General features: G+C 47.6%; 4 protein-coding genes and 1 pseudogene across 5 annotated transcripts; 3 read left to right on the plus strand and 2 right to left on the minus strand.

The window, feature by feature from the left end:
* Window positions 1-90: 90 nt before the first annotated feature.
* Window positions 91-2,348, plus strand: LACBIDRAFT_305357 (uncharacterized protein; the record flags this gene model as incomplete). The annotated part of the gene is made up of 14 exons (XM_001874537.1): window positions 91-123; window positions 182-247; window positions 302-357; window positions 416-443; window positions 494-532; window positions 582-665; window positions 723-1,346; window positions 1,398-1,471; window positions 1,525-1,596; window positions 1,653-1,677; window positions 1,727-1,804; window positions 1,858-1,977; window positions 2,049-2,125; window positions 2,189-2,348. 14 exons carry the CDS (start codon window positions 91-93, stop codon window positions 2,346-2,348), a joined length of 1,536 nt encoding a protein of 511 aa, XP_001874572.1.
* A 357-nt stretch (window positions 2,349-2,705) lies between these two features.
* On the minus strand, window positions 2,706-4,961 carry LACBIDRAFT_305358 (uncharacterized protein; the record flags this gene model as incomplete). Its single annotated transcript, XM_001875115.1, has 14 exons — window positions 2,706-2,735; window positions 2,788-2,939; window positions 2,996-3,022; window positions 3,076-3,091; window positions 3,148-3,227; window positions 3,285-3,367; window positions 3,421-3,693; window positions 3,746-3,769; window positions 3,827-3,916; window positions 3,973-4,045; window positions 4,099-4,376; window positions 4,432-4,459; window positions 4,516-4,711; window positions 4,764-4,961. The coding sequence occupies 14 exons, from the start codon at window positions 4,959-4,961 to the stop codon at window positions 2,706-2,708; spliced, it is 1,548 nt and encodes a 515-aa protein (XP_001875150.1).
* A 556-nt stretch (window positions 4,962-5,517) lies between these two features.
* LACBIDRAFT_244764 lies at window positions 5,518-14,232 on the plus strand (annotated as a pseudogene; the record flags this gene model as incomplete). The annotated part of the gene is given in 33 exon segments: window positions 5,518-5,631; window positions 5,683-5,820; window positions 5,887-6,417; window positions 6,472-6,673; window positions 6,725-6,827; window positions 6,879-7,072; window positions 7,127-7,248; window positions 7,297-7,369; window positions 7,422-7,622; window positions 7,681-7,918; window positions 7,968-8,412; window positions 8,465-8,704; window positions 8,755-9,372; window positions 9,424-9,513; window positions 9,588-9,863; window positions 9,914-10,659; window positions 10,710-10,820; window positions 10,875-11,067; window positions 11,097-11,375; window positions 11,425-11,614; window positions 11,669-11,832; window positions 11,880-12,080; window positions 12,145-12,300; window positions 12,356-12,493; window positions 12,547-12,652; window positions 12,703-12,840; window positions 12,894-13,127; window positions 13,142-13,161; window positions 13,194-13,547; window positions 13,603-13,783; window positions 13,837-13,944; window positions 13,978-14,061; window positions 14,111-14,232. Coding segments are annotated over 33 exon segments (7,110 nt in total).
* A 112-nt stretch (window positions 14,233-14,344) lies between these two features.
* Window positions 14,345-17,068, plus strand: ARP16201 (actin-related protein; the record flags this gene model as incomplete). The annotated part of the gene is made up of 13 exons (XM_001874538.1): window positions 14,345-14,418; window positions 14,471-14,590; window positions 14,637-14,874; window positions 14,925-15,113; window positions 15,174-15,347; window positions 15,396-15,503; window positions 15,559-15,674; window positions 15,724-15,877; window positions 15,926-16,030; window positions 16,089-16,184; window positions 16,235-16,331; window positions 16,383-16,755; window positions 16,810-17,068. 13 exons carry the CDS (start codon window positions 14,345-14,347, stop codon window positions 17,066-17,068), a joined length of 2,103 nt encoding a protein of 700 aa, XP_001874573.1.
* A 226-nt stretch (window positions 17,069-17,294) lies between these two features.
* On the minus strand, window positions 17,295-19,593 carry LACBIDRAFT_321755 (uncharacterized protein; the record flags this gene model as incomplete). Its single annotated transcript, XM_001875116.1, has 8 exons — window positions 17,295-17,388; window positions 17,442-17,900; window positions 17,956-18,343; window positions 18,400-18,516; window positions 18,589-18,665; window positions 18,979-19,278; window positions 19,314-19,330; window positions 19,561-19,593. The coding sequence occupies 8 exons, from the start codon at window positions 19,591-19,593 to the stop codon at window positions 17,295-17,297; spliced, it is 1,485 nt and encodes a 494-aa protein (XP_001875151.1).
* Window positions 19,594-20,357: the final 764 nt, after the last annotated feature.

Genomic DNA, 20,357 nt, shown 5'->3' on the forward strand with positions numbered 1-20,357 from the left:
TAGACCACTATCTTCACCGTCATCTCTTATTGCTTATAGATTTCTCTTCAATCGACTTTTGCGTTTAATCACCCCGATCATCCATCAATAATGGCTCCCGTTGAGACTGAATATTACGACTTGGTATGTGTCCTGCCCTCTCTACGCAACATTGGTTTTCTGAACCGTGCTTGGAGTGCAGCTTTGTGTCCCTGTAGATGCAGATGATACAGCATTGAAAAAGGCCTATCGGAAACAGGCTATGAAGGCCCGTTCATTCACTACCTAGCTTTCGATCCACGTAGGCTTACCCGCACATCAGTATCATCCAGACAAGAACCCTTCGGCGGATGCAGAAGAAAAATTCAAGGATATCAGGTGCGCTTTGAAACAATGTCTGTCTTCATGTTTCATTCTTGACACCAATGTCTTGCAGTAAAGCGTACCAGGTTTTATCTGACCCCGTATGCATCATCCAATCATTCCTTTGACTGTCTTTTTGAAATACATCCAGAATCTACGTGCAGTTTATGATAAGAATGGAAAGACGATGGTGCGCTACTTTGTCAATCAAAGAATACGATCGCTGAAACGGAATACAGGTGGACAAGGAAGGCGGCGTCAGTATGGACGACGCAGCCGGTTTTTTCGCCAACGTTTTTGGTGGAGAACGATTCAGAGATTACGTGCGTGCATTTCGCTTTTTGTTTTCTTCGATGGCCGTCAATGCGCAGCACTTCTAGATTGGCGAAATCTCAATTATGAAGGACATGACGTCCGTAGCTACGACCATGATGACCGAGGAGGAGAAAACCGAGATCGAGCGGCAAATGAATGGAGGCATCGAAACGGGGGACAGCAGTCCAAAGCCAGTAAAACACACGGCTAAGCCGGGTGAGGCTGCGACGAATACGGGATCACCCACGACGTCCGCGAATGCGCACCCCACTCCGTCTCCCGTCAAGACCTCCTCGCCTACCACTTTACCTTCAGGATCCCGTCCAACCAGCAGCAGCGGCGCCGAGCTCGTCACGCATGGTTCACCTATTGAATCAACCTCAGCCACGACTGTCAATTCTGGTTCTACGTCTGCTGCTGCTGCAGCGGCGGCGGAGAGGGAGCGTGAGAAGCGCGAGGCGGTAAGGAAACGCAACGAACAGCGGGAAAAGCTTCGTGAGCATGAGAAAGAGCGGAGAAAGGTTATGGAAGCCCGCGTGGCGATGTTGACGGAGAAGATGATTGAGCGGTTGAGGCCGTTCGTCGAGGCGAAGGACCCTGGAGGCAAAGATGACCCTGAGACTAAGATTTTTGAAGACAAGATGAAGCGAGAGGTGGAGGATTTGAAGTTGGAGAGCTTTGGTGTTGAGGTATGAATTTGTGTTCCTTGGTGTGTGTGGTTGCTGAGGTTTTTTTGATAGCTTTTGCATGCGATAGGTCATGTATATCTAATGAAGGCTTCGTCGTTCATGAAATCGCGCAAGTTTTTGGGCATGTATGTCGATTTCATTAGATCGTGGTTTCTTCTGGAGTCTGACTCTTTCACAGCCCCGGGTTCTTCTCCAGACTGAAGGAGAAAGGTGCCCTTGCAAAGGATGTTTGGGGTGTCATTGGTAGCGCGTACGTTTTCTTCTTATTTTTGTCGCTTTCGTCCTTCTGAAATGGATTGTTGGCAGACTAAGCGTGCGGGATCTTATGCTTGCAAGTGTCTCTGCACCTCCCAGAAACGTTCTACTCACGAGATATGTAGGAAATGGAAAAGGCTCAAGCAAAGGGAGAAATAGATGCAGAGGAGCTCAGGGCTTTGGAGATGGATGTTACAGGAAAGGTGCGGGTAAAATGTGCTGTTTAATTTGGGATCTGACTCATTTGGCTGGTCAGATCATGCTTGCCTCTTGGCGCGGCGCACGTCTGGAGGTTATACAAGTCCTTCGAGAGGTCGTTAACAACGTCCTGAAGGAGCCTGGTCAACCTGATACAGTTTTATACAATCGTGCAAAAGTCAGCATTGTTTTTTTTCTTTTTCTGAGCTCCCTTCTGAGTCGTGACCGACTTTCGTCTTCATTATACAGGGTCTTCTGATTAGTGGAGCTATCTTCAAATCTGCCGTACCGGATGAATCGGACGAGGAGCGTCGAGAGCTGGAAAGGTGTGCATGCAGCTTGACCGTGATTTATCCTGTCATCTTAATTTCTTTTATTTTAACCTTAAGAATGGTGGCGGACGCTGCGAAACCAAGGGCGAAGCAGAGTACTCTTCATCAAGCCAAAGCGAGGAGAGAGGAGATGATCAAGCGTGCAGAGGCTGAGGCGGTAAAGCACGCGGAGGCGGAGAAAGCGAAGCAGAAGCAAGCGCAAGATGGTTCTTCATGAGACGGTAGACCAATATGATTTTTCAAACGCCGTTGTCCTAACTAATCTACTCACTACTCATACATACATACCCTTTGCTTGATTGAGCACACATGCTACTATCATCTACCGCCTTCTTCTAAGTGTTTCTTTTTGCTAAACATGTAATGGACTACAAACTAATCCTTGTAATGAATGTCCCATCTCCGTTGTCTTTTCCTCGTAGATTGATAGAATTTTTACATATATTGCAAGATTGGCACCAGGATCTAATCAAGTACGGAGCGGCATCGTTCTGGCTGGCCAGGTTGTACATGGGCGTTGGTCAATACTACACAATACAAGTCCGAGGGTAGCCAGCTACCCTAAAAAGCTCAATCACTTTTGAGCTTCAAATGCGCGTTTGACCTGTGCATTGTCGATTTTAATCGACGAAAGAGATTTGGTTCCAAGCACTCACCTGGTCACAGAACGCGGCATCCGCGAGAATCCGATAACCAGTGAGCGCCAAGACTTTGGCTATACACATCATGGCCGCGTGGGCCTCGACGGTTGCGGCTGATTTCGCAAAGGCTGGTGTGTGATTGCCACCTTTCGCTTCCGTCGGTATGGCTGACCGAAAGAATGTGTGAACACCAGAAAAATTAGTAAAGGATGAATGGGCGAACCGAAGGAGGGGTGTAGGGACGGGAGTGCTTTCGTGGAGAGTGAGATTCTAGCTAGATAGATACTAAAAGATGTTTCTCACCGTAAGATACGTTTCCCTGGGAGGAATGGGTGAGTAAGAATGTACATAACCCGAATGAAGCGAACTGCTCACAAAATCCGTGGAGGCGGAAAAGTTGTTACCACTCGTTACTACGCCGTAACGATTCAAGGCGGTGTCGGAAAATGCGCGCGCTGCACAGAAGATGGAATGAGTGGGTCGCCTTGATAGGGGATAGACCGACGACTGACCAAGAACACTGTTCTGTCGTAATTCAAAGTAAGGGGCGTGAAATTTCAGAGTGGCCTTGCACGAAGTGGAGATCGCTGCTGCTCTGGAGAGGTTTGATTATTTTGTCGATGAAATACACCAAACAGCATTACTTACTCGAGACAGTTCGTGGCTCGTTTCACAAATGCGTGAAGTTCTGCCACAGTTGGTGCTCGGGCTATCCAGCGCATTTGTGCATAGTCGGGAATAACTGCTGAATTGTAAGACCCTAGGTCCTGTAGCCCAGAACAGATTGATTTATCACCGTTGGGGGACCAGTCCTTTCCTTGCACTATCCCGTGGATGCGATGGTCGGGCTTCATTTGCTGGCGTAAGAGGGAGATGCCAGAGTATGCTAAAAATGCCGCGTCAAGGGCGTTTGTTCCCTCCCTTGCGAAACAAGTTAAAAGTGTTGTGTTCGCTAAGTAACATGGCAGCTTACCAAGGCGCCGCTGCTGCGTGAGCACTAGATGGATAGTAATTATAAATTACATTGGGGCTTATGTCGCTCTGAAGAACCTACCTTTGCCCAAAGTACTCGACTTCTACGTCCTGCATAGCAATTGATGTCCCTACGCACGCAGAGTGCGGAATACCAGGAGAAGGATGACACCTAGAAACCAGGGGTCATTGCGAGTCTTCGCTGCGGTCGAGAAAAAGGGCACTTGCATGATGCATGCGTCCATATCTTTATAGCCTCCGCGATCGAGAAGGATGACTTTTCCTCCGCCAGCCTCCTCAGCTAAACATAATCGTCAGTCATGTTTGAAAACGACAGTGTACAATAGCGCTTACCAGGCGTACCAAGCAGGACAACTTTGCCGGACATCTTATGTGCCTGCATGGCGGATTTAATGGCAATGGCGATCCCGACCCCGCTTACGGCGATCAGGTTGTGACCACAAGCATGTCCGAGTCCTTTCAAAGCGTCCATTTCCGAGTTTACGCCTATAACTCTGCCCCCGGTTCCGTAGCTGAATTCAGCGCGCCAGGCGGTGTGAAGACCAAGGTAGTGTCTGCTGACATGAAATCCATGTGTTGCCATAAATTGCGTCAGGATATCGTGTGCGTATCTGCCCAAGGTTTTGTTTACTGTATTCGCATACCATAGAAAAAAGCGTGACGGACCTTTCTTGAAACTGGAGCTCTGGGCAACCTATCACGATGATAAGGTGAGATGGTCCATAGTGGATCAAAGGCGAGTAGAAGTACCGTGTATTTCCAAGCTTAGCTCTCGGAGCTGAGGGCTGAGGGAGTCCAGCGTCGCCTCAACCGTTTTTGCGACCTCGAGATCCGCAAACGGCAAATCACTAGGGGTATACGATGGCGGATGCTGCGGATCCAACCACCATTCTGACTCTTCGGAATAAGAATAGTTACACGAAGGGTTGAAGAAATGAATCTCCTGCTGTTGTTTGTGAGTACGCAAATACTTCTCGTTCTGAAGGGTTGGCGCTTACTTTTTCCTTCTCGGAGATCTTTAGCGCCTCTCGAATCTCGGTGCCGTAACCTTCAGGTCTAACCTGCACCTCATGATATTCAAGCTGGGGCTGGCGAGGCGGCTGCGGCTCGTCTCGCGATTGTTGGCTACGCCATGAAGAGGTTCGACGAGAGAAAAGGCGGCGGAAACAGCCCACTTGAGGTTCAGCTTGGTTCATTGGTCCTGGGGGGTTGGGTTGAGGAAACCTGGTTGAGAGGAAGAAAGCGCAGTAGCTAAAATACGTGTCCGCCGGGGATGAATGGAGTTGCTGATCGACGCGTTCGACATCGACCCATTTACCCGGTGAGATCGGGTTCACTGATCATCAAAAATTACGGTGCCAGAAAATTTTCGTGGACATGAATGAATTGAAGACAATGTCATGCCGCTGGGATGACGGAAAAGTCGCATGCGACGCCCCGATTATTTGGCAGCTGTCTGTCAGGGGTGGTGCGAGAATTTAGTAAAAGGTTGGGCCTGACCGGGAGTTGAACCCGGGACCTCCTCGATATTCGCCTGGCAAACGAGCAATTAAAGCCCGAACGAGGAATCATGCTACTAGACCATCAGGCCGGTATTTGCAGAGAACACCTTGACAATGAAGTTGAGGCTTTGGTTCAAGAATATTGTCCTGAAGGTTTTGGCTTTCGTATTCAACAGGGGCAAAGGAGTGCAAACTTAATCAACGCATTGCATCTGGATTCTGCAACTCAAGTTCAGTCTCTGCCCGGATCATGGCGTCCGTGGTACAGTCAATGCCTGTAGATGTCCTCACACAGATATTTACGGGACTCAAGAGCAGAAATGCAGATACGCGAATACAATCTGCTTTGGAACTGAAGCGTTTCGTAAGCGCATTACCTGCTCAAGGAAGCTAACAGTGTATATGTCCTTCGAAGGTTTCAACGGCGGTTGCGGAAATGACCTCGGACGCCGCAGCCAAACTTTGGGATGACAACATCAATCGCAGGCTCTTCGAGTTGACCCATAGTCAAAGCAGTGTTGAAGCGTTTGGAGGATTACTGGCCATCGGTATGGTTGCGCGTCTAGCGCTTCAGCTCTTTGTGGCGCTTATTGTTGTCATTTTAGAAAAGCTTTTGGAGATAGACCAGGAAGAAACGATAGAGTCTAAGAGGAATCTGTTTCGATTCTACAATTACGTCAAGCACCTCTTGCCAAATCATGATGTCAATCTCATGTTGGCAGCGTCAAAGATCCTTGGTGAAATTGCGCGGATTGGCGGCGCTGCGTTTGGGGAACGTTTCATGGACTTTGAGGTTCCGGCTGCTATTGAGTTGATGCAACCAGACAAACAGGAATCGCCGAGGTACGCGGGTGTCCTTATTCTCAAGGAACTCGCACGCAACAGCCAGACGTACTTTCATTCGCACATTGGCATCGTATTTGAAAATATTCTGGTGCCTTTGCGTGACCAACGCGTCATTGTCCGAGAGGGTGCTGCGGAACTGCTGGCAGCGTGTCTAGAAATTGTGACGATAAGGGAGCGACAGGCTCGGAGCCCTTACTTGTCAAAGATACTACAAGATGCGCAAACGGGTCTCAAGCAATCACAACCTGAAATCATTCATGGCTCGTTGCTTGCTTATCGCGAGTTGTTGCTCCACGCTGGAATGGTAAGCATGCCAGTGTAATTTTGAGGCCTATCACGCTCATCAAACTCTGTAAAGTTCATGAAGGAGAACTTTCTGGATACCGCTGAACAAATTCTCCGCTTCAAGGCACATCGAGATTTACTCGTTCGAAAGATGGTCATCACAATTATACCAACTCTCGCGGCCTACGACACACAGACGTTCACCGAACACTTCTTACACAAAGCCATGGCACATCTTCTTACACAACTTGACAAGCCAAACGAACGGTCCTGGGGTACGTCCCGAGGCGTTTTGTAGCTTTTACTCCCCTGACAAGCGTACACAGCATTTATCGCGATAGGACACACTGCGACTGCTGTTACCAGCGACATGAAACCCTTTTTGGACTCGATTATGGCGCACATTAGGCAAGGGCTACAAGGTCAAGGGTGCGTTTGACCTTGGACTACTGTTGTCATTTTACGCGAACATCTTCACAGACGTAAAAATGCGCCCTCTGAAGAACCCATCTTCCAATGTGTGGGAATGCTTGCATCGGCAGTTGGACCGAATCTAACCAAATTATTGCACGACCAACTTGATCTTATGTTGGCATGTGGTTTGAGTGAACCTCTCGTCCAAGCTCTCGTTGCTATAGCAAAATTCATCCCACCACTTCTCAAGACCATACAAGGTATATCCACCAATAGGATTCACTTTATCGCCCCTCATACGTCTTGCAATCTAGATCGCCTACTGGATGTTCTTTCCATGATTCTTAGTGGGCAGCCTTACAAACCACTAGGGGCTCCTCCGTCGCTCGCAAGGAACGATCTCGGTGTAATAACACGAGATTTAAATGCTACACAGGTAGTATCATCCCTGACGACCTAGCTGTAATATTGAGAACTTCTTCAGATTTCTCCCAATGACAAGAACCCAGAGATGATAACCCTGGCTCTGAAGACTTTGGGAGAGTTTGACTTCAGTGGTGCTGTCGATTATCTCCCCATCTCGGTTACACACAACTAATTCTTGTCTAGGCCACATTTTGAATGAATTTGTTCGAACATGTGCATTACCGTATCTGGAAGACGATAACCCGGAAGTCCGATGCACAGCGGCGCACACTTGTTGCATTCTGTTTGTTAGGGATCCTATCTGCTTCCAAGCAAGTAGCCATGCCATCGAGGTCATCAGCGACGTCTTGGACAAATTGCTTACCGTGGGGATTGCTGATCCAGGTAGTTTCCAAAGATATGTTGACGAAGTGAATGCTAAGCAATGTTCTTCGTTCGACAGATTCTCAGATACGGTATACGGTATTAACGAATCTGCACGAGCGCTTTGACAAGCACCTAGCTCAAGCGGAAAACGTTCGATCACTATTTATCGCCTTGAATGATGAAATGTTCGAGAATCGTATCGCGGCCGTCTCTCTTATCGGCCGTCTAGCAAAGCACAATCCAGCATATGTCATGCCTTCCCTTCGAAAAGCGCTGATTCAATTACTAACCGAGCTTGAATATTCAACTGTGATGTGGGCAAGATTTCTCTCTTTCGAAGTCTGACACTAACGCAGTTGGCAGGCGCAATCGCGAGGACTGTACCCGGCTCCTGACGCTCTTGGTTAGCGCCACCCAGCGACTTATCAAACCTTATGCCCTTCCGATGTTACGCGTACTCCTTCAGAAGGCCAATGACACGAATCCCACTGTTGCTGCCAACGTCTTGATGTGCCTTGGCGAACTGGCTTGTGTAGGAGGGGAGGATGCAATGCCTCACGTCCCAGAACTCATGCAAGTAATCATTGCGAGATTGTCTGACCCATCCTTGGTTAAACGAGATGCTGCCCTCCATACCCTTGGTCAAGTTTGCTCGAGCACCGGTTATGTCATAGCCCCGCTCGTGGATTACCCTCAATTGTTACCTCTCCTCGGAAGGATTCTAAGGACCGAAACGACACAGCTGATTCGACGAGAAGTGATAAAAGTTCTCGGAATACTCGGGGCACTTGACCCTTACAGGCGAAAGGTACGGATTAGTATGGTATTCGTTTCATTGGAGGTGACGAACTCCCTGCCAGAGCAAACCCGAAGAAGAAGCGGCATCAAGCGAAACTGCTGTGGCGGCTGTAAATCAAGTTCCAGTAACTCAGCATACGACTTCGTCAGGGGCGGACGACTACTTCCAGACCGTAGTTATCACCGCCTTGCTAGCTATCCTTAAGGATCAAGCCCTCAGTAGTCACCACCACACCGTCATCGAGGCTATCATGTCGATTTTCAAAACCCAGGGATTGAAATGTGTAACTTTTTTGCCGCAGGTATGCATCTATTGCTATTCCTTACTTCCAAATCTTGTGACGGAGTCTAGATTATCCCAGCATTTGCCGCCGTTACGCGCAGTTCTACTGCTCGACTACAGGAGTTTCATCTACAACAGCTTGCAATTCTGGTTAGCATCATCAAACAGCATGTTCGCAATTATATGCCCGAAGTGTTCAGCCTGATCACTGAGTTATGGGAAAATGTCACCCTACAACTTCCGATTGTCTCCTTGATCGAGGCGTTGGGGAAGGCTCTCGACGCTGAATTTAAACCATTTCTACCAACGATCTTGCCATTAATTCTCAAAGTCTTTGATGGCGAGCTCAACGAGAAGAGGATGAGCACACAAATCAAAATCTTCGACGCCTTTCTTACATTTGGAGCGAACATTGAAGAGTACCTCCACTTGGTCATTCCAATCATTGTCAAATCGTACGAAAGGACGGATTGCACCACAGCATTGCGGAAGAGAGCTATTCAAACAATAGAGGGGTTATCCAGGCGAGTAAACTTTTCCGATCATGCATCACGCATCATCCATCCATTGGTTCGCGTTCTGGAGGGATCAAATAATGAATTGCGCATGGCGGTGATGGATACTCTGTGTTCGTTGGTGGTCCAACTAGGATCAGATTTCGCTATCTTTGTTCCAACCATCAATAAGGTAGGGTTGGGGTTTAAGTTGACATTATGAAAGCTCTAACGGTCGCGTCAGTGCTTGTTACGCAACCGTATACCTCACCCAAAGTACGAAAATTTGATTTCCAAATTGCTCAATGGCGAACGCCTACCACAGGAGACAGGTGTACTTGAATTCCTGTGGGTGACCCAATCATATTTATCTTGTTTCCATCTAACCTTCTCACCAGGATGAGTGAGAGCTCCAAAGCACCAGAGTTTTCTGCCCCCGCAGAAGCGACCAAGATGACGGTCAACCAGCAACATCTCAAACAGGCATGGGATACTTCTCAGATTTCAACAAAGGAAGATTGGACCGAGTGGATGCATCGTCTCGGTGTCGAATTTATGAAGGAATCACCTTCTCATGCTCTAAGGGCGTGTATGAGTCTGGTGGACATACATCCGCCGCTTGCGAAAGAGCTTTTCAATGCAGCATTCTTGTCTTGTTGGGGGGAACTTTACGATCAATATCAGGTAATCCGTTCATTATATTCAACCCACTACATCAACTGACCTATTGATAGGAGGATCTTGTCCGTTCTATCGAATTCGCCATTACCTCTTCTACAGCACCTCAAGATCTCATCCATCGTCTGCTCAATTTGGCGGAATTTATGGAGCATGAAGAGAAACCTCTACCCATTGAACATCGAACGCTAGGAGAATACGCTATGAAATACATGGCTTACGCAAAGGCACTGCATTATAAGGAATTGGAATACTTCTCTGAATCATCACCAGCCGTGATTGAGGCGCTTATCTCTATTAATACCAGGCTTCAGCAGCATGACGCTGCGTGGGGAACTCTGCTTACCGCCCGTGAGCAATACGATGTGACCAAACATGAGGAATGGTACGAAAGACTGGGACGCTGGCAGGAAGCGCTTGTTGCCTACGACAAGAAGGCTGAAGTTGACCCGGGGGCTCCTGACATTCAGATTGGACGTATGAAGTGCTTACACGCTCTAGGAGAATGGGATATGTTGGCTCAACAGGTCGAGGAAAATTGGTCTAACGCCAATCATGAGGATCGTCGAGAGATTGCCCCAATGGCTGCTGCTGCTGCTTGGTCCTTGAACGAATGGGATTCCATGGATGACTACATTACGACAATGAAAATGGATTCTCCGGACCGTGCATTCTACCGTGCCATTCTTTCCGTGCATCAAAACCAGTTTCCAAAAGCCCTAAGCCATATCGCTAAAGCCAGGGACCTGCTAGACCCTGAACTAAGCTCATTTGTTGGAGAGGGTTATGGACGTTCATACAAGTAAGCGATCATGTTTGTATATCAGTGTGAAATTCGCTCATTTCTTTTAGCGTAATGGTTCGCGCGCAAATGCTTTCGGAGTTGGAAGAAATCATCGCGTTCAAACAGTATGCTGATCAACCCGAGCGACAACAATCCATGAGGAAGACTTGGATGAAGCGGTTTGTGGCGTGCTAAAAAATGCTTTGCTCGTGTCCTGACGTAAATGCATTTAGTCTTCAGGGCTGCCAACCCGATGTAGAGGTTTGGCAACGAATCCTTCAAGTTCGAACACTCGTTCTTAACCCAGAAGATGACCCAATAATGTGGATCAAATTCGCAAACTTGTGCCGAAAAAATGAACGAATGGCTTTAGCGGAAAAGACCATCAATTCCTTACTTAGTCCAGAAAGGGTGCGCACATTACTTGTTGAGCGGCCCCTGATGACTAAAAGCAGAATCCACACTTACACAACCATCACCGTACACAGGCACCTCCCAATGTGGTCTACGCGCAGTTGAAGTATATGTGGTCAACAGGAGCCAAAGAGGAGAGCCTTAGTTTTCTTCGCAAATTTTCAACGAAGATGGTGAGCGACCTGCAGCAAGAATCAAATGAAAATACGCATCGGTCTGGAGTTTCAAAACAAAAGCTAGCGGAGCTGTCGAAGTTAATCGCTCGATGTTACTTCAAACAAGGTCAATGGCAGGTTGAACTCAAAGAAGACTGGAACGCGGTGCGCAATTTGAGGTATCTCTATGTTTCGTTTACTGACCCAACTCCAGCGAAATGTTGATGATATCTTACATTCGTATTTCCTCGCAACACACTATGACCCACTTTGGTATAAAGCGTGGCACACTTGGGCACTGGAGAATTTCGAGGTCATTGGTCACATGGAAAGCCAGAGTGAAAATCGACCTAACGATTTGCCTGGAGACCATCTCGCAGCTCACGTTGTTCAGGCAGTCGAAGGTATGTGGATGGACGACCCCATGCAAGGTCTCTACTAAAGCGCCAATTTACCAGGTTTCTTCCGCTCTATATCTCTTCGAAATGAAGATGCACTACAAGATACTCTTCGATTGTTGACTTTGTGGTTTAAATTTGGAGCGCACGACGAAGTAAGCCATGCGATGGGCAACGGTTTCTCCTCTGTAGAGGTAGATACGTGGCTGGAAGTCATCCCTCAGGTACAAAGACTGCTTTAGATCAAAACATCAGCTAATCTCAGAGCTAGATCATTGCAAGAATTCAGACACCCCACGCAAATATCAGACGGAACATCAATAACCTTTTAACTGACGTCGGCAAGCATCACCCACAGGCGTTAATCTATCCCTTGACAGTCGCATCCAAGTCCTCCAGCGTGTCGCGCCGAAATGCAGCGGTTGCCATCATGGAGCGCATGAGAGAACACAGCCCGACCATCGTTTCCCAGGTATACACCTTCAAAAACTTTTCCATCCCTTGTTTTCAGATAGCTGATGTTCTGTACCCGACAGGCAATGGTCGTCAGTCGAGAATTGATTCGCGTAGCAATCCTTTGGCACGAACTTTGGCATGAAGGGCTAGAGGAAGCATCGAGGCTATACTTCACAGAAAAGAACCCCGAGGGCATGATATCAACATTAGAACCACTGCACGAGATGCTAGAAGCCGTGAGAATGCTCTTGATACCCATGCGAGCTCGTGGGCTTATAGCCTCTCATCTAGGGGCCAACGACAGCTCGGGAGACCTCTTTTGCCCAAGTATTTGGCCGAGAATTACACGAAGCACGTGAAGCCTGTCGACGATATCGCATCTATGCGGATACAAGCGAGCTTGACAAGGCATGGGATATTTATTATGGCGTAAGCTCCAGCTCTCCAAGATTTCCAAGCAAGTATCTCAACTTGCCCTACAGGTGTTTAAGAAGGTTGAAAAGCAATTACCGCAACTCACAACTTTAGACCTTCAATATGTTTCACCTAGTTTGCTGAAGGCCCGCAACCTTGACCTTGCTGTCCCTGGTACCTCTGGGTCCCTTTCTTTCCGAGCGTCGATGCTAACATTGAGGCAGGAACCTATCAAAGTGGCCGGCCAATCATCAGGATTACAAGCTTCGCCACCAAACTCACTGTCATTGCGTCAAAACAACGCCCTCGTCGCCTCTCGTTAAAGGGCAGTGATGGTAGAGACTACCAGTACGTATTGAAAGGTCAGCGTATTGTCCTCTCTGTACAGCACCGTTCTAGAATAATTTGTCGATAGGTCATGAGGATCTCCGCCAGGACGAGAGGGTAATGCAACTCTTCAGCCTTGTCAACACTTTGCTCTCCGTGGATACCAACAGCTTCAAACGCCGACTGCATATACAAAGATACCCCGTTATCCCGCTAGCCCCCAACGCCGGTCTATTAGGCTGGGTACAAGACAGTGATACCCTCCATGTTCTTATCAGAGATTATCGTGATTCTAGGAAGGTTCTCCTCAACATTGAGTACCGTTTGATGCTTCAGGCAAGAAGCCCTCCACTCAAGTATTAGCCCCCCGCTAAAATTGCAGTTGTAGATGGCGCCAGACTACGAGATTCTTACCCTTCTTCAAAAGGTAGAGGTCTTTGAATATGTACTGGAAAACACGACGGGACAAGACTTATACCGAGTATTGTGGCTGAAGAGCGTCAATTCCGAGCATTGGCTAGAGAGGCGGGCAACATACACACGGTCTCTTGCCGTGAACAGCATGGTGGGACATATACTTGGTTTGGGAGATCGCCATCCTTCAAATTTATTGCTCGAACGAAGCACCGGGAAGGTCGTCCACATCGACTTCGGAGATTGTTTCGAGGTTGCCATGCATCGCGAAAAGTTCCCCGAGAAAGTTCCTTTCCGACTGACGAGAATGCTGACACATGCTATGGAAGTAAGTACTGTCGTATTTGAATCGTCGAGATGCAAACTCAAATGCTCCTACCTAGGTTAGCGGGATAGAAGGTAGTTTTAGAAACACGTGCGAAATAACCATGCAAGTCCTTCGAGACAACAAAGAATCACTCATGGCGGTCTTGGAAGCCTTTGTGTATGATCCTCTCATCAACTGGAGGTTAATGCAAGCCGACGTAGAAGTCCGACGAAACGAAGGTGACCCCTACCCGTCTTGTTTGCTAGGAGCCTGCTAATACACCTCAACTTAGAAACTGAGACTGATCCAGAGCGTGCCGCTGAGTTGGCAAGAGTAGCCGCACACCCTCAAGCGCCGACACGAAAATTGAAGGCGGATGAGAACGACATTTTCAATGGTACATCGTCTTCCATTGGTGGTATGGGCCTGCTGACGTTTCCCCCCACCATAGAAAATGAGGGTCAGGCCGGCGCGCAGGAAGTCAGAAACGAACGAGCGCTATTTGTTTACAACCGAGTTCAACATAAGCTTACCGGTGAGATATGCAAGCGCGCCCCGCATTCATCGACTCAATGTGACTTTAGGGCGTGATTTCAATCCGGAGGTTTCCCTGAGCATACCCGCGCAGGTCGAAAAATTAATTGAGCAATCAACTGCCCTAGAAAACCTATGCCAATGTTTTTCTGGATGGTGCGCATTCTGGTAGCTTCATTTTTATCTATGGTGGTTTGTAAATTACTTGGGAAGTTGTAAAGTCTTGATTACGTAACTATGCAAATCCTTGCTTTCGAGTCAGTGTATTCGAGCTGCCTTCAGTCATGCCTCGAGGGATTCCCAATGCCAAACGAGACGAAACAGGCATGCGTTATACGACGTTCAGCGTCCCTTTAGCGTTGGTCTTGGCTTATCCACACTGCGTTCGATGTTGAATTATACCTTTGAAGCCCAAATCCGAAGCATGTCAGCTCCACCTACCTGAAATCAGAATCTCAGACTCTTTGGGCGAGGAACGCATTGCGTAAAAGCAACACTGTTGTGGTTGAAGAAGGAACGCAGGATCAACGGTTGGCGTGATCCTTCATAACATTGCAACATTCTGATTATGCGCAGACGAGGTTCTCAGGTCCTTGTAATTCACCCTGGGTCCTGCTACCTGCGGATAGGGAAAGCTTCTGATGTAAATCCAGTTACAATACCAGCCGTCGTGGCCCGTAAACATACCTCCGCACCGCCAGAAATAATCCGAGTGGAGAATGTCTGTCGCCCAAGGAACAATACCCCAGGATCTCAGAAGAGTGACACCCAGAACGGTGATGAATATGACGTGTCCACGGCCTCTAACGACCCGGTTTGTGAATTTTGTTCACATCTGTATAACATCTCAAATACATTTTTTAGTTTGATGCGAAACTGGCTGCAATTACTCTTTCTCTTCGTGATAGGATGCGTTTTTACAAATTGCGTGTAACGCCCAATGCTACGAAAATTGCGTCGACTTTCAACGAACAATTTAAACCTGAGGTCATCACTGACTATGAAGCTTTAGAGATGGAATGGATTGACGAAACGTGTTCTGAAGATGTCCTGGTTGGTGAAAAGGTATCCGTTGTACTTCTTAGGAATGATAAGGCCCTCAGTTTTGTTTAGGCCCTCCAAATCGCTGACCCTCGTCTGTCAAATTATGCGGTCAAATGGCCAATTCTGGCCTCAAATTTCAACACTAAGGACTACCAATCTATCCAAGCGAACTTGAGCGACCTTGAAGCCCTCATCCGACATACGCTGCGGGACAGAATGAATATAAGCTTTACTGACTACAAGGTGCGACATCAACGCACCCACTTGAGTTTTGGAATTAAACGACATCAGAGGTATTCAGTTGTTCTTGTGATACCTGACTTCTACGACAGAGCGTATATTCGAGAGATTGTCAATCTTTTAGTGGTTATGGGATTCAAGCAGTTTTGTGCTCAGCAGGTTGGTTGGACACACATTACGAACATTAGGAAATACGATCATTCAAGTGCAACAGGAGTCGCTGGCTGCAACATACGGAGCAGGTATATCGAATGCATGCGTCGTTGATATCGGCGCGAAGGTGACGAGCATAGCATGCGTCGATGAAGGCTTAGTCCTCTCAGAAACAAGGTTTGTCTCTTTTAGTTCCCTTTACCATAATGTTTACTTCTAGGATTAGGATGACGCTGAATATGGGTGGTGATGATATAACGGAATTTCTTTATGTTTTGTTGGGTCGCATCAACTTTCCTTACAAGAACCTTGACCTGAGTCGCTCGTACGACTGGAACGTTCTAGAGGACCTAAAATCTAGGTTATGCACTCTGGCTGAGGTATATCTCTCACACTTGGAGCCAGATGAGTTGACAAGCAAGTGTTAGGGTGACGTCGCCCTAAACTTGTATGATTTCATCGTCCGCAAACCCAATCGACCTACAGAAAAGTACGGTTTACGAGCGTATGATGAAATTATCTTGGCGCCTATGGTTTGCGATGTCGTGCTCATCTTAACCCTTACTGACTAAATATAAGTGTCTTTTCGAGCCCCGCGTTATCGAATTCAACAACAAACGGAAGGGAGCTCGACCGATCTCGCCAAACGTAACTGAAGAGATCATTGATCATCAAGCAGATTGTGTTGTACGTTTTGATTGTCTAACGTGCTATTCTGTCTCATCTGGTTTCGTAAGACAAACGCCATGGTCATTTCAACCCAGCATTTGATGCCCCCTCCACAGTTGACCGACTCTACAAAGCAAACCCCAACAACCACCACTCATACTTCAGGTTTGGCTGCAATATTCAATCATATTCCCTAGATTGATGTGAATCGCAAAGGTACCATCACCCCAGCGAAAGTCGACTCTACATCTGCGGACGTCTCATCCATGGTAGTTGATATACAGAGCATTCCTGCACCAACAGATGCACCGAGTGAATCGGTACCTGAGGTAATTGATGTTGATGACGATAGCAAGCTTGCCACCTTGCAAGACTCGCAACTTGCCTCTCAATCGCAAGTGAGCACATATCCAGGAGGTTACTCTATCGATGTCTGCTTCGAAGCAAGCAAATTGCCTCTAGATGTTGCCATTTTCAACAGTGCGCGAGCTGCTGGAGGTGATGATAAGATTCGAAAGTATCTGCAAGCAGTTCTTGTCATTGGGGGAACAGCCCTTATTCCAGGTATGGCACACGCTCTTGAAAGCAGGTAAGGACTAGGTGGTTCTCTTTCCATTGACGGCTCATTATGAACAACAACTAGGCTACAGGCTATAGCGACTCCCCTGGTGCCAAATATGGAGAAGGTGCAGATAATCCCCCCGCCAAAGGAGGTAGATCCTCGTGTTCTTGCTTGGAAAGGCGCTTCAGTGCTTGGGAAAATGGATGGAGTATCTGAATTATGGGTGACACCTTCAGATTGGGTTTGCATTAATTTCGCTTTCGCTACATCTAGAGTCTTAATTTATATACAGGATACATTTGGGATGCGCAGTCTCAAGGAAAGATGTTTCTATCTTTGAATAAACAGGGGTAGCACTGGAAAAGTCGTCAATAACCAAGATGACGGATGTGGGTTGTTACATAAACCCAGGGCTATTATATCAGGGCAAACACTTTGGAGTGCGCCCGTCACGGCGGAATTGAGATGAACCACGGTATTTTGAAAGTGGTCAGGATGGAAATGCTTGAGTATGGGTGTGAGAGTGTAATATCGCGGGCGGATTCGAGTGAGGTGTGGCAGTGAGGTCAGACACCAAGTTTTCGCTTCAACTCGATGAAATCTTGTGATCGCAGAGTAGGCCAGGACTTGTATAACTGGGTCATCTCTCTCTTACCATCCCTGATAAAAAATCGAATGTTAATTTAAAAGCGTTGCGATAATGGTGTTTATACCTGTCCTTTTTAAGCCATTCCCCTCGCAAGTGACCACCTTCTCTCCAGTCCATTACATTTAAGCTGACAACGTTGTCAGTCTCCTCTTTCAGCCCGTTCTTCTTACATTCGCCTCGCCTACGTCTCTTTGAACCAAACACCCATACGTCTTCGTGATCTTCTAATTTGGGTTGTATTGTCGAGTTCGATGGCACTTGTGAGAGTTTCTCTACCATTGATTCAACAACCGCAGCAACTGTCCTGTTTGGGACAAAAGGGAAGGTAATACTTAACCGAGGAATATGATCAGGAGTGATGGTCAATAGGCTGCGACAAATCGGACAGTCCACAGACTCGTGCCATCCTCCGCATCCTTGATGGAGCCTGGAGAAGAACCATTTGAGAATGCACATTGCGCAAAATGTGTGGCCGCATAGCGCAGGATTCAGCGAGTATGGGGTAGCAAAGATGTCATAGCAGCTGCAGGAATCTCATTCAGGCACTGTATGTTGAACTGGTAAGGTGAATTGCTCACAGTGCACATGTGAAATGCTCCTCCAGTTGGCTTAGCGTTGCTCTTGCATCGCGCTCTGCGAGTTGTGACATCATCAACGAAGCCTCGTATTCCCTCTTGGAAAGGGAAATCATTCGGTCATGGATATCGTGAGATTCTCGTTCAAGTTCGTTCTCCTTCCGGAATACCGCATTCTCGCGTCGAATGAGCTCCGAGGGACTTATTCGTTGTGATCGTCGAAGATCAGGAAGACTGTTTGACGCTGTGGGTGGGTTTCGAACAATATCTAACCCAATGTCATCTCTATTACATCCTCTGGATGTATTTCTCGGTATAATGATAGTCTTTTGTCGCTTGTTTCTGTGAGAGTCTTCTGCCCCAACTGAGGCAGAAGGCTGAGTCTCCTTCCCTGCTGATGTAGACAGAGATCCTAAGCGATGGAATCACCGCAAGCTAAGCCCTCACCTTGACGATTTCTCAAACGGGAAGACCGTCGGGTGGTGGGGTCCATCTTAAATTGATGTTTCGAGGTCGTGGCTGTCGTTAACCAGACTCCAGACTCCAGAGAACCATTGTCTAAGTCTTGAAGGGAGAAAGGGTGCCCGTGACTTAATCTTATCTGATTAGAAGACTATCACGTTGAGGTGAACTGACCTTGACTCAAGCCTCTACTAGCTTTTTGGCTCTGAGGGTGAGCGCTGAAGCTGAAGCCTAAGATCTCAAGCCGTTGCCTCCACCCTTCGCAGTTTAGCCCAGTCGCCTTTTGATAAGGTGGTTTTGACACAATCTCAGTCTACCTTGGTCTAACTTGAAATCGCAACTCGGGTTCAGTTGTGCCTGCGGCATTGCGTCTAAAAAAACTCAAACACAATTCTGTTTTCGCCACGATCAAGGGACTACTTGTCAATCGTTCCAACTGGCAACAGGTTCCAACACTTGTCCTCACTTGTCCAATTGTCATCTTCTGAAATCTACATCGTTTGCATATCTATCGTGGATCCTATGACCTCAGGAGAAAAGGTACAAGCTCCAACGTTTGCGGACCGATCTAACTTTCGTGCCCGATCTTGCAATTCGGTAGGTTTTACGCCCTCATCACTCAGGAACCGCTTGCCGAAGAGCCAGATGGCAGAATAACTGATCCAAAGTATGTGCACGTCACTCGTGATGTTTTGATGTTTTTTAAAGGTCATGTTCCTGAATACTATCTCACCGCAGTTACCCCAATAGAGCATTCGCTTATTGTTGGCCTCACACACTTGTCCAGTGTCCATCGAGATACCAGGTAAGACGACCCAGGTGCCAGCTGTGGGCAAGTATTTGCGAGGCACAGCCCTGTGTATCCTACAGCAAATCACAGAAAGTGGCTTTGTTCACACGGGTTTGCGTAGGACCACTTGGCGCTTCTCAGTGCAATCACAACCCTAAAAATTTAGATCGACACCCGAACGTGAACCAGTGACTCTCTGATGCCTCTCTTTTGGTTCTCTTTGCAACACGATGGAAGGTCAATACAAGGACATCTGGAGAGATTTCAATCCATGGTTCCCTTTTTTCTGTATGTCCAGGGTAGCGACATCTTGACTTTGCGACGCGGCTCTCCGTTTTCCTCTCAATACGCCGTACCTGGCCCTGGATGTCAAACACAGCATATGTCATTGTGGCTGGACCTGGCTGGACGCGGCAGGATGCTACCATCTCTGGCATTTGTGCCTCTAGTAGGTATGCCCTTATATCCAACTAGTTCCCCGTGAATTTTCATAAATCAACAGACACGACAAAGACTCAACGTTTGATTGGCTTTTGGCTCCATTTAGAAAACGTATTCGCGGATTTTGAGTTTGCAGTTGCTGCCACCTCCTTACAGAACGGCGAGGTTACCTGGGGCTTACTGACCTTCCTGGTGGCAGATCTCCACGGTAGGTCAGAGGGCCCCGCCTGGTTGATTGATATTTTATTGCCTCTTGCAAGAATGGGGGGCAAGGTTCAATAATGCGTCGAGGTGGAATCGATCGACCTCTTTGTCGATTGATCCTATTGTTCAGATTTCCAAAGCCTAAGAACCACATTGACCTCAAGAATGAATCCACTTACTCTCCAATATTCTTAGACTCCTGTGCCACTCATCATTGTTGGTTGGGGTGAAAAAAAAGCAAATGGGTTTTACCAAATGAAAAGGCGTGCCACGGACTGAGGTAATCCTATCCTTGGCCACGTTTGCGCGGACAAGCCAGGGTCTATTTGACTGGCCAGGGCATCTCAATTCCAATTTTCCTTGGGGATTTCGCAGGCAACGCTACTCCATCGCTGTGAGCGCCGTTCAACAGGGGTAGCTCCGCCGTATTTTTTTTTCGGATAGGGTATCAAGGCCTTCGATCTGCTCGGCCAAGGTGGGGGCTTTCTCATCTAGGCTTGAAGAGCAC

The sequence above is a fragment of the Laccaria bicolor genome, genomic scaffold, assembly GCF_000143565.1.
Source record: "Laccaria bicolor S238N-H82 LACBIscaffold_2 genomic scaffold, whole genome shotgun sequence".
In the NCBI taxonomy this organism is placed as follows: domain Eukaryota; kingdom Fungi; phylum Basidiomycota; class Agaricomycetes; order Agaricales; family Hydnangiaceae; genus Laccaria; species Laccaria bicolor.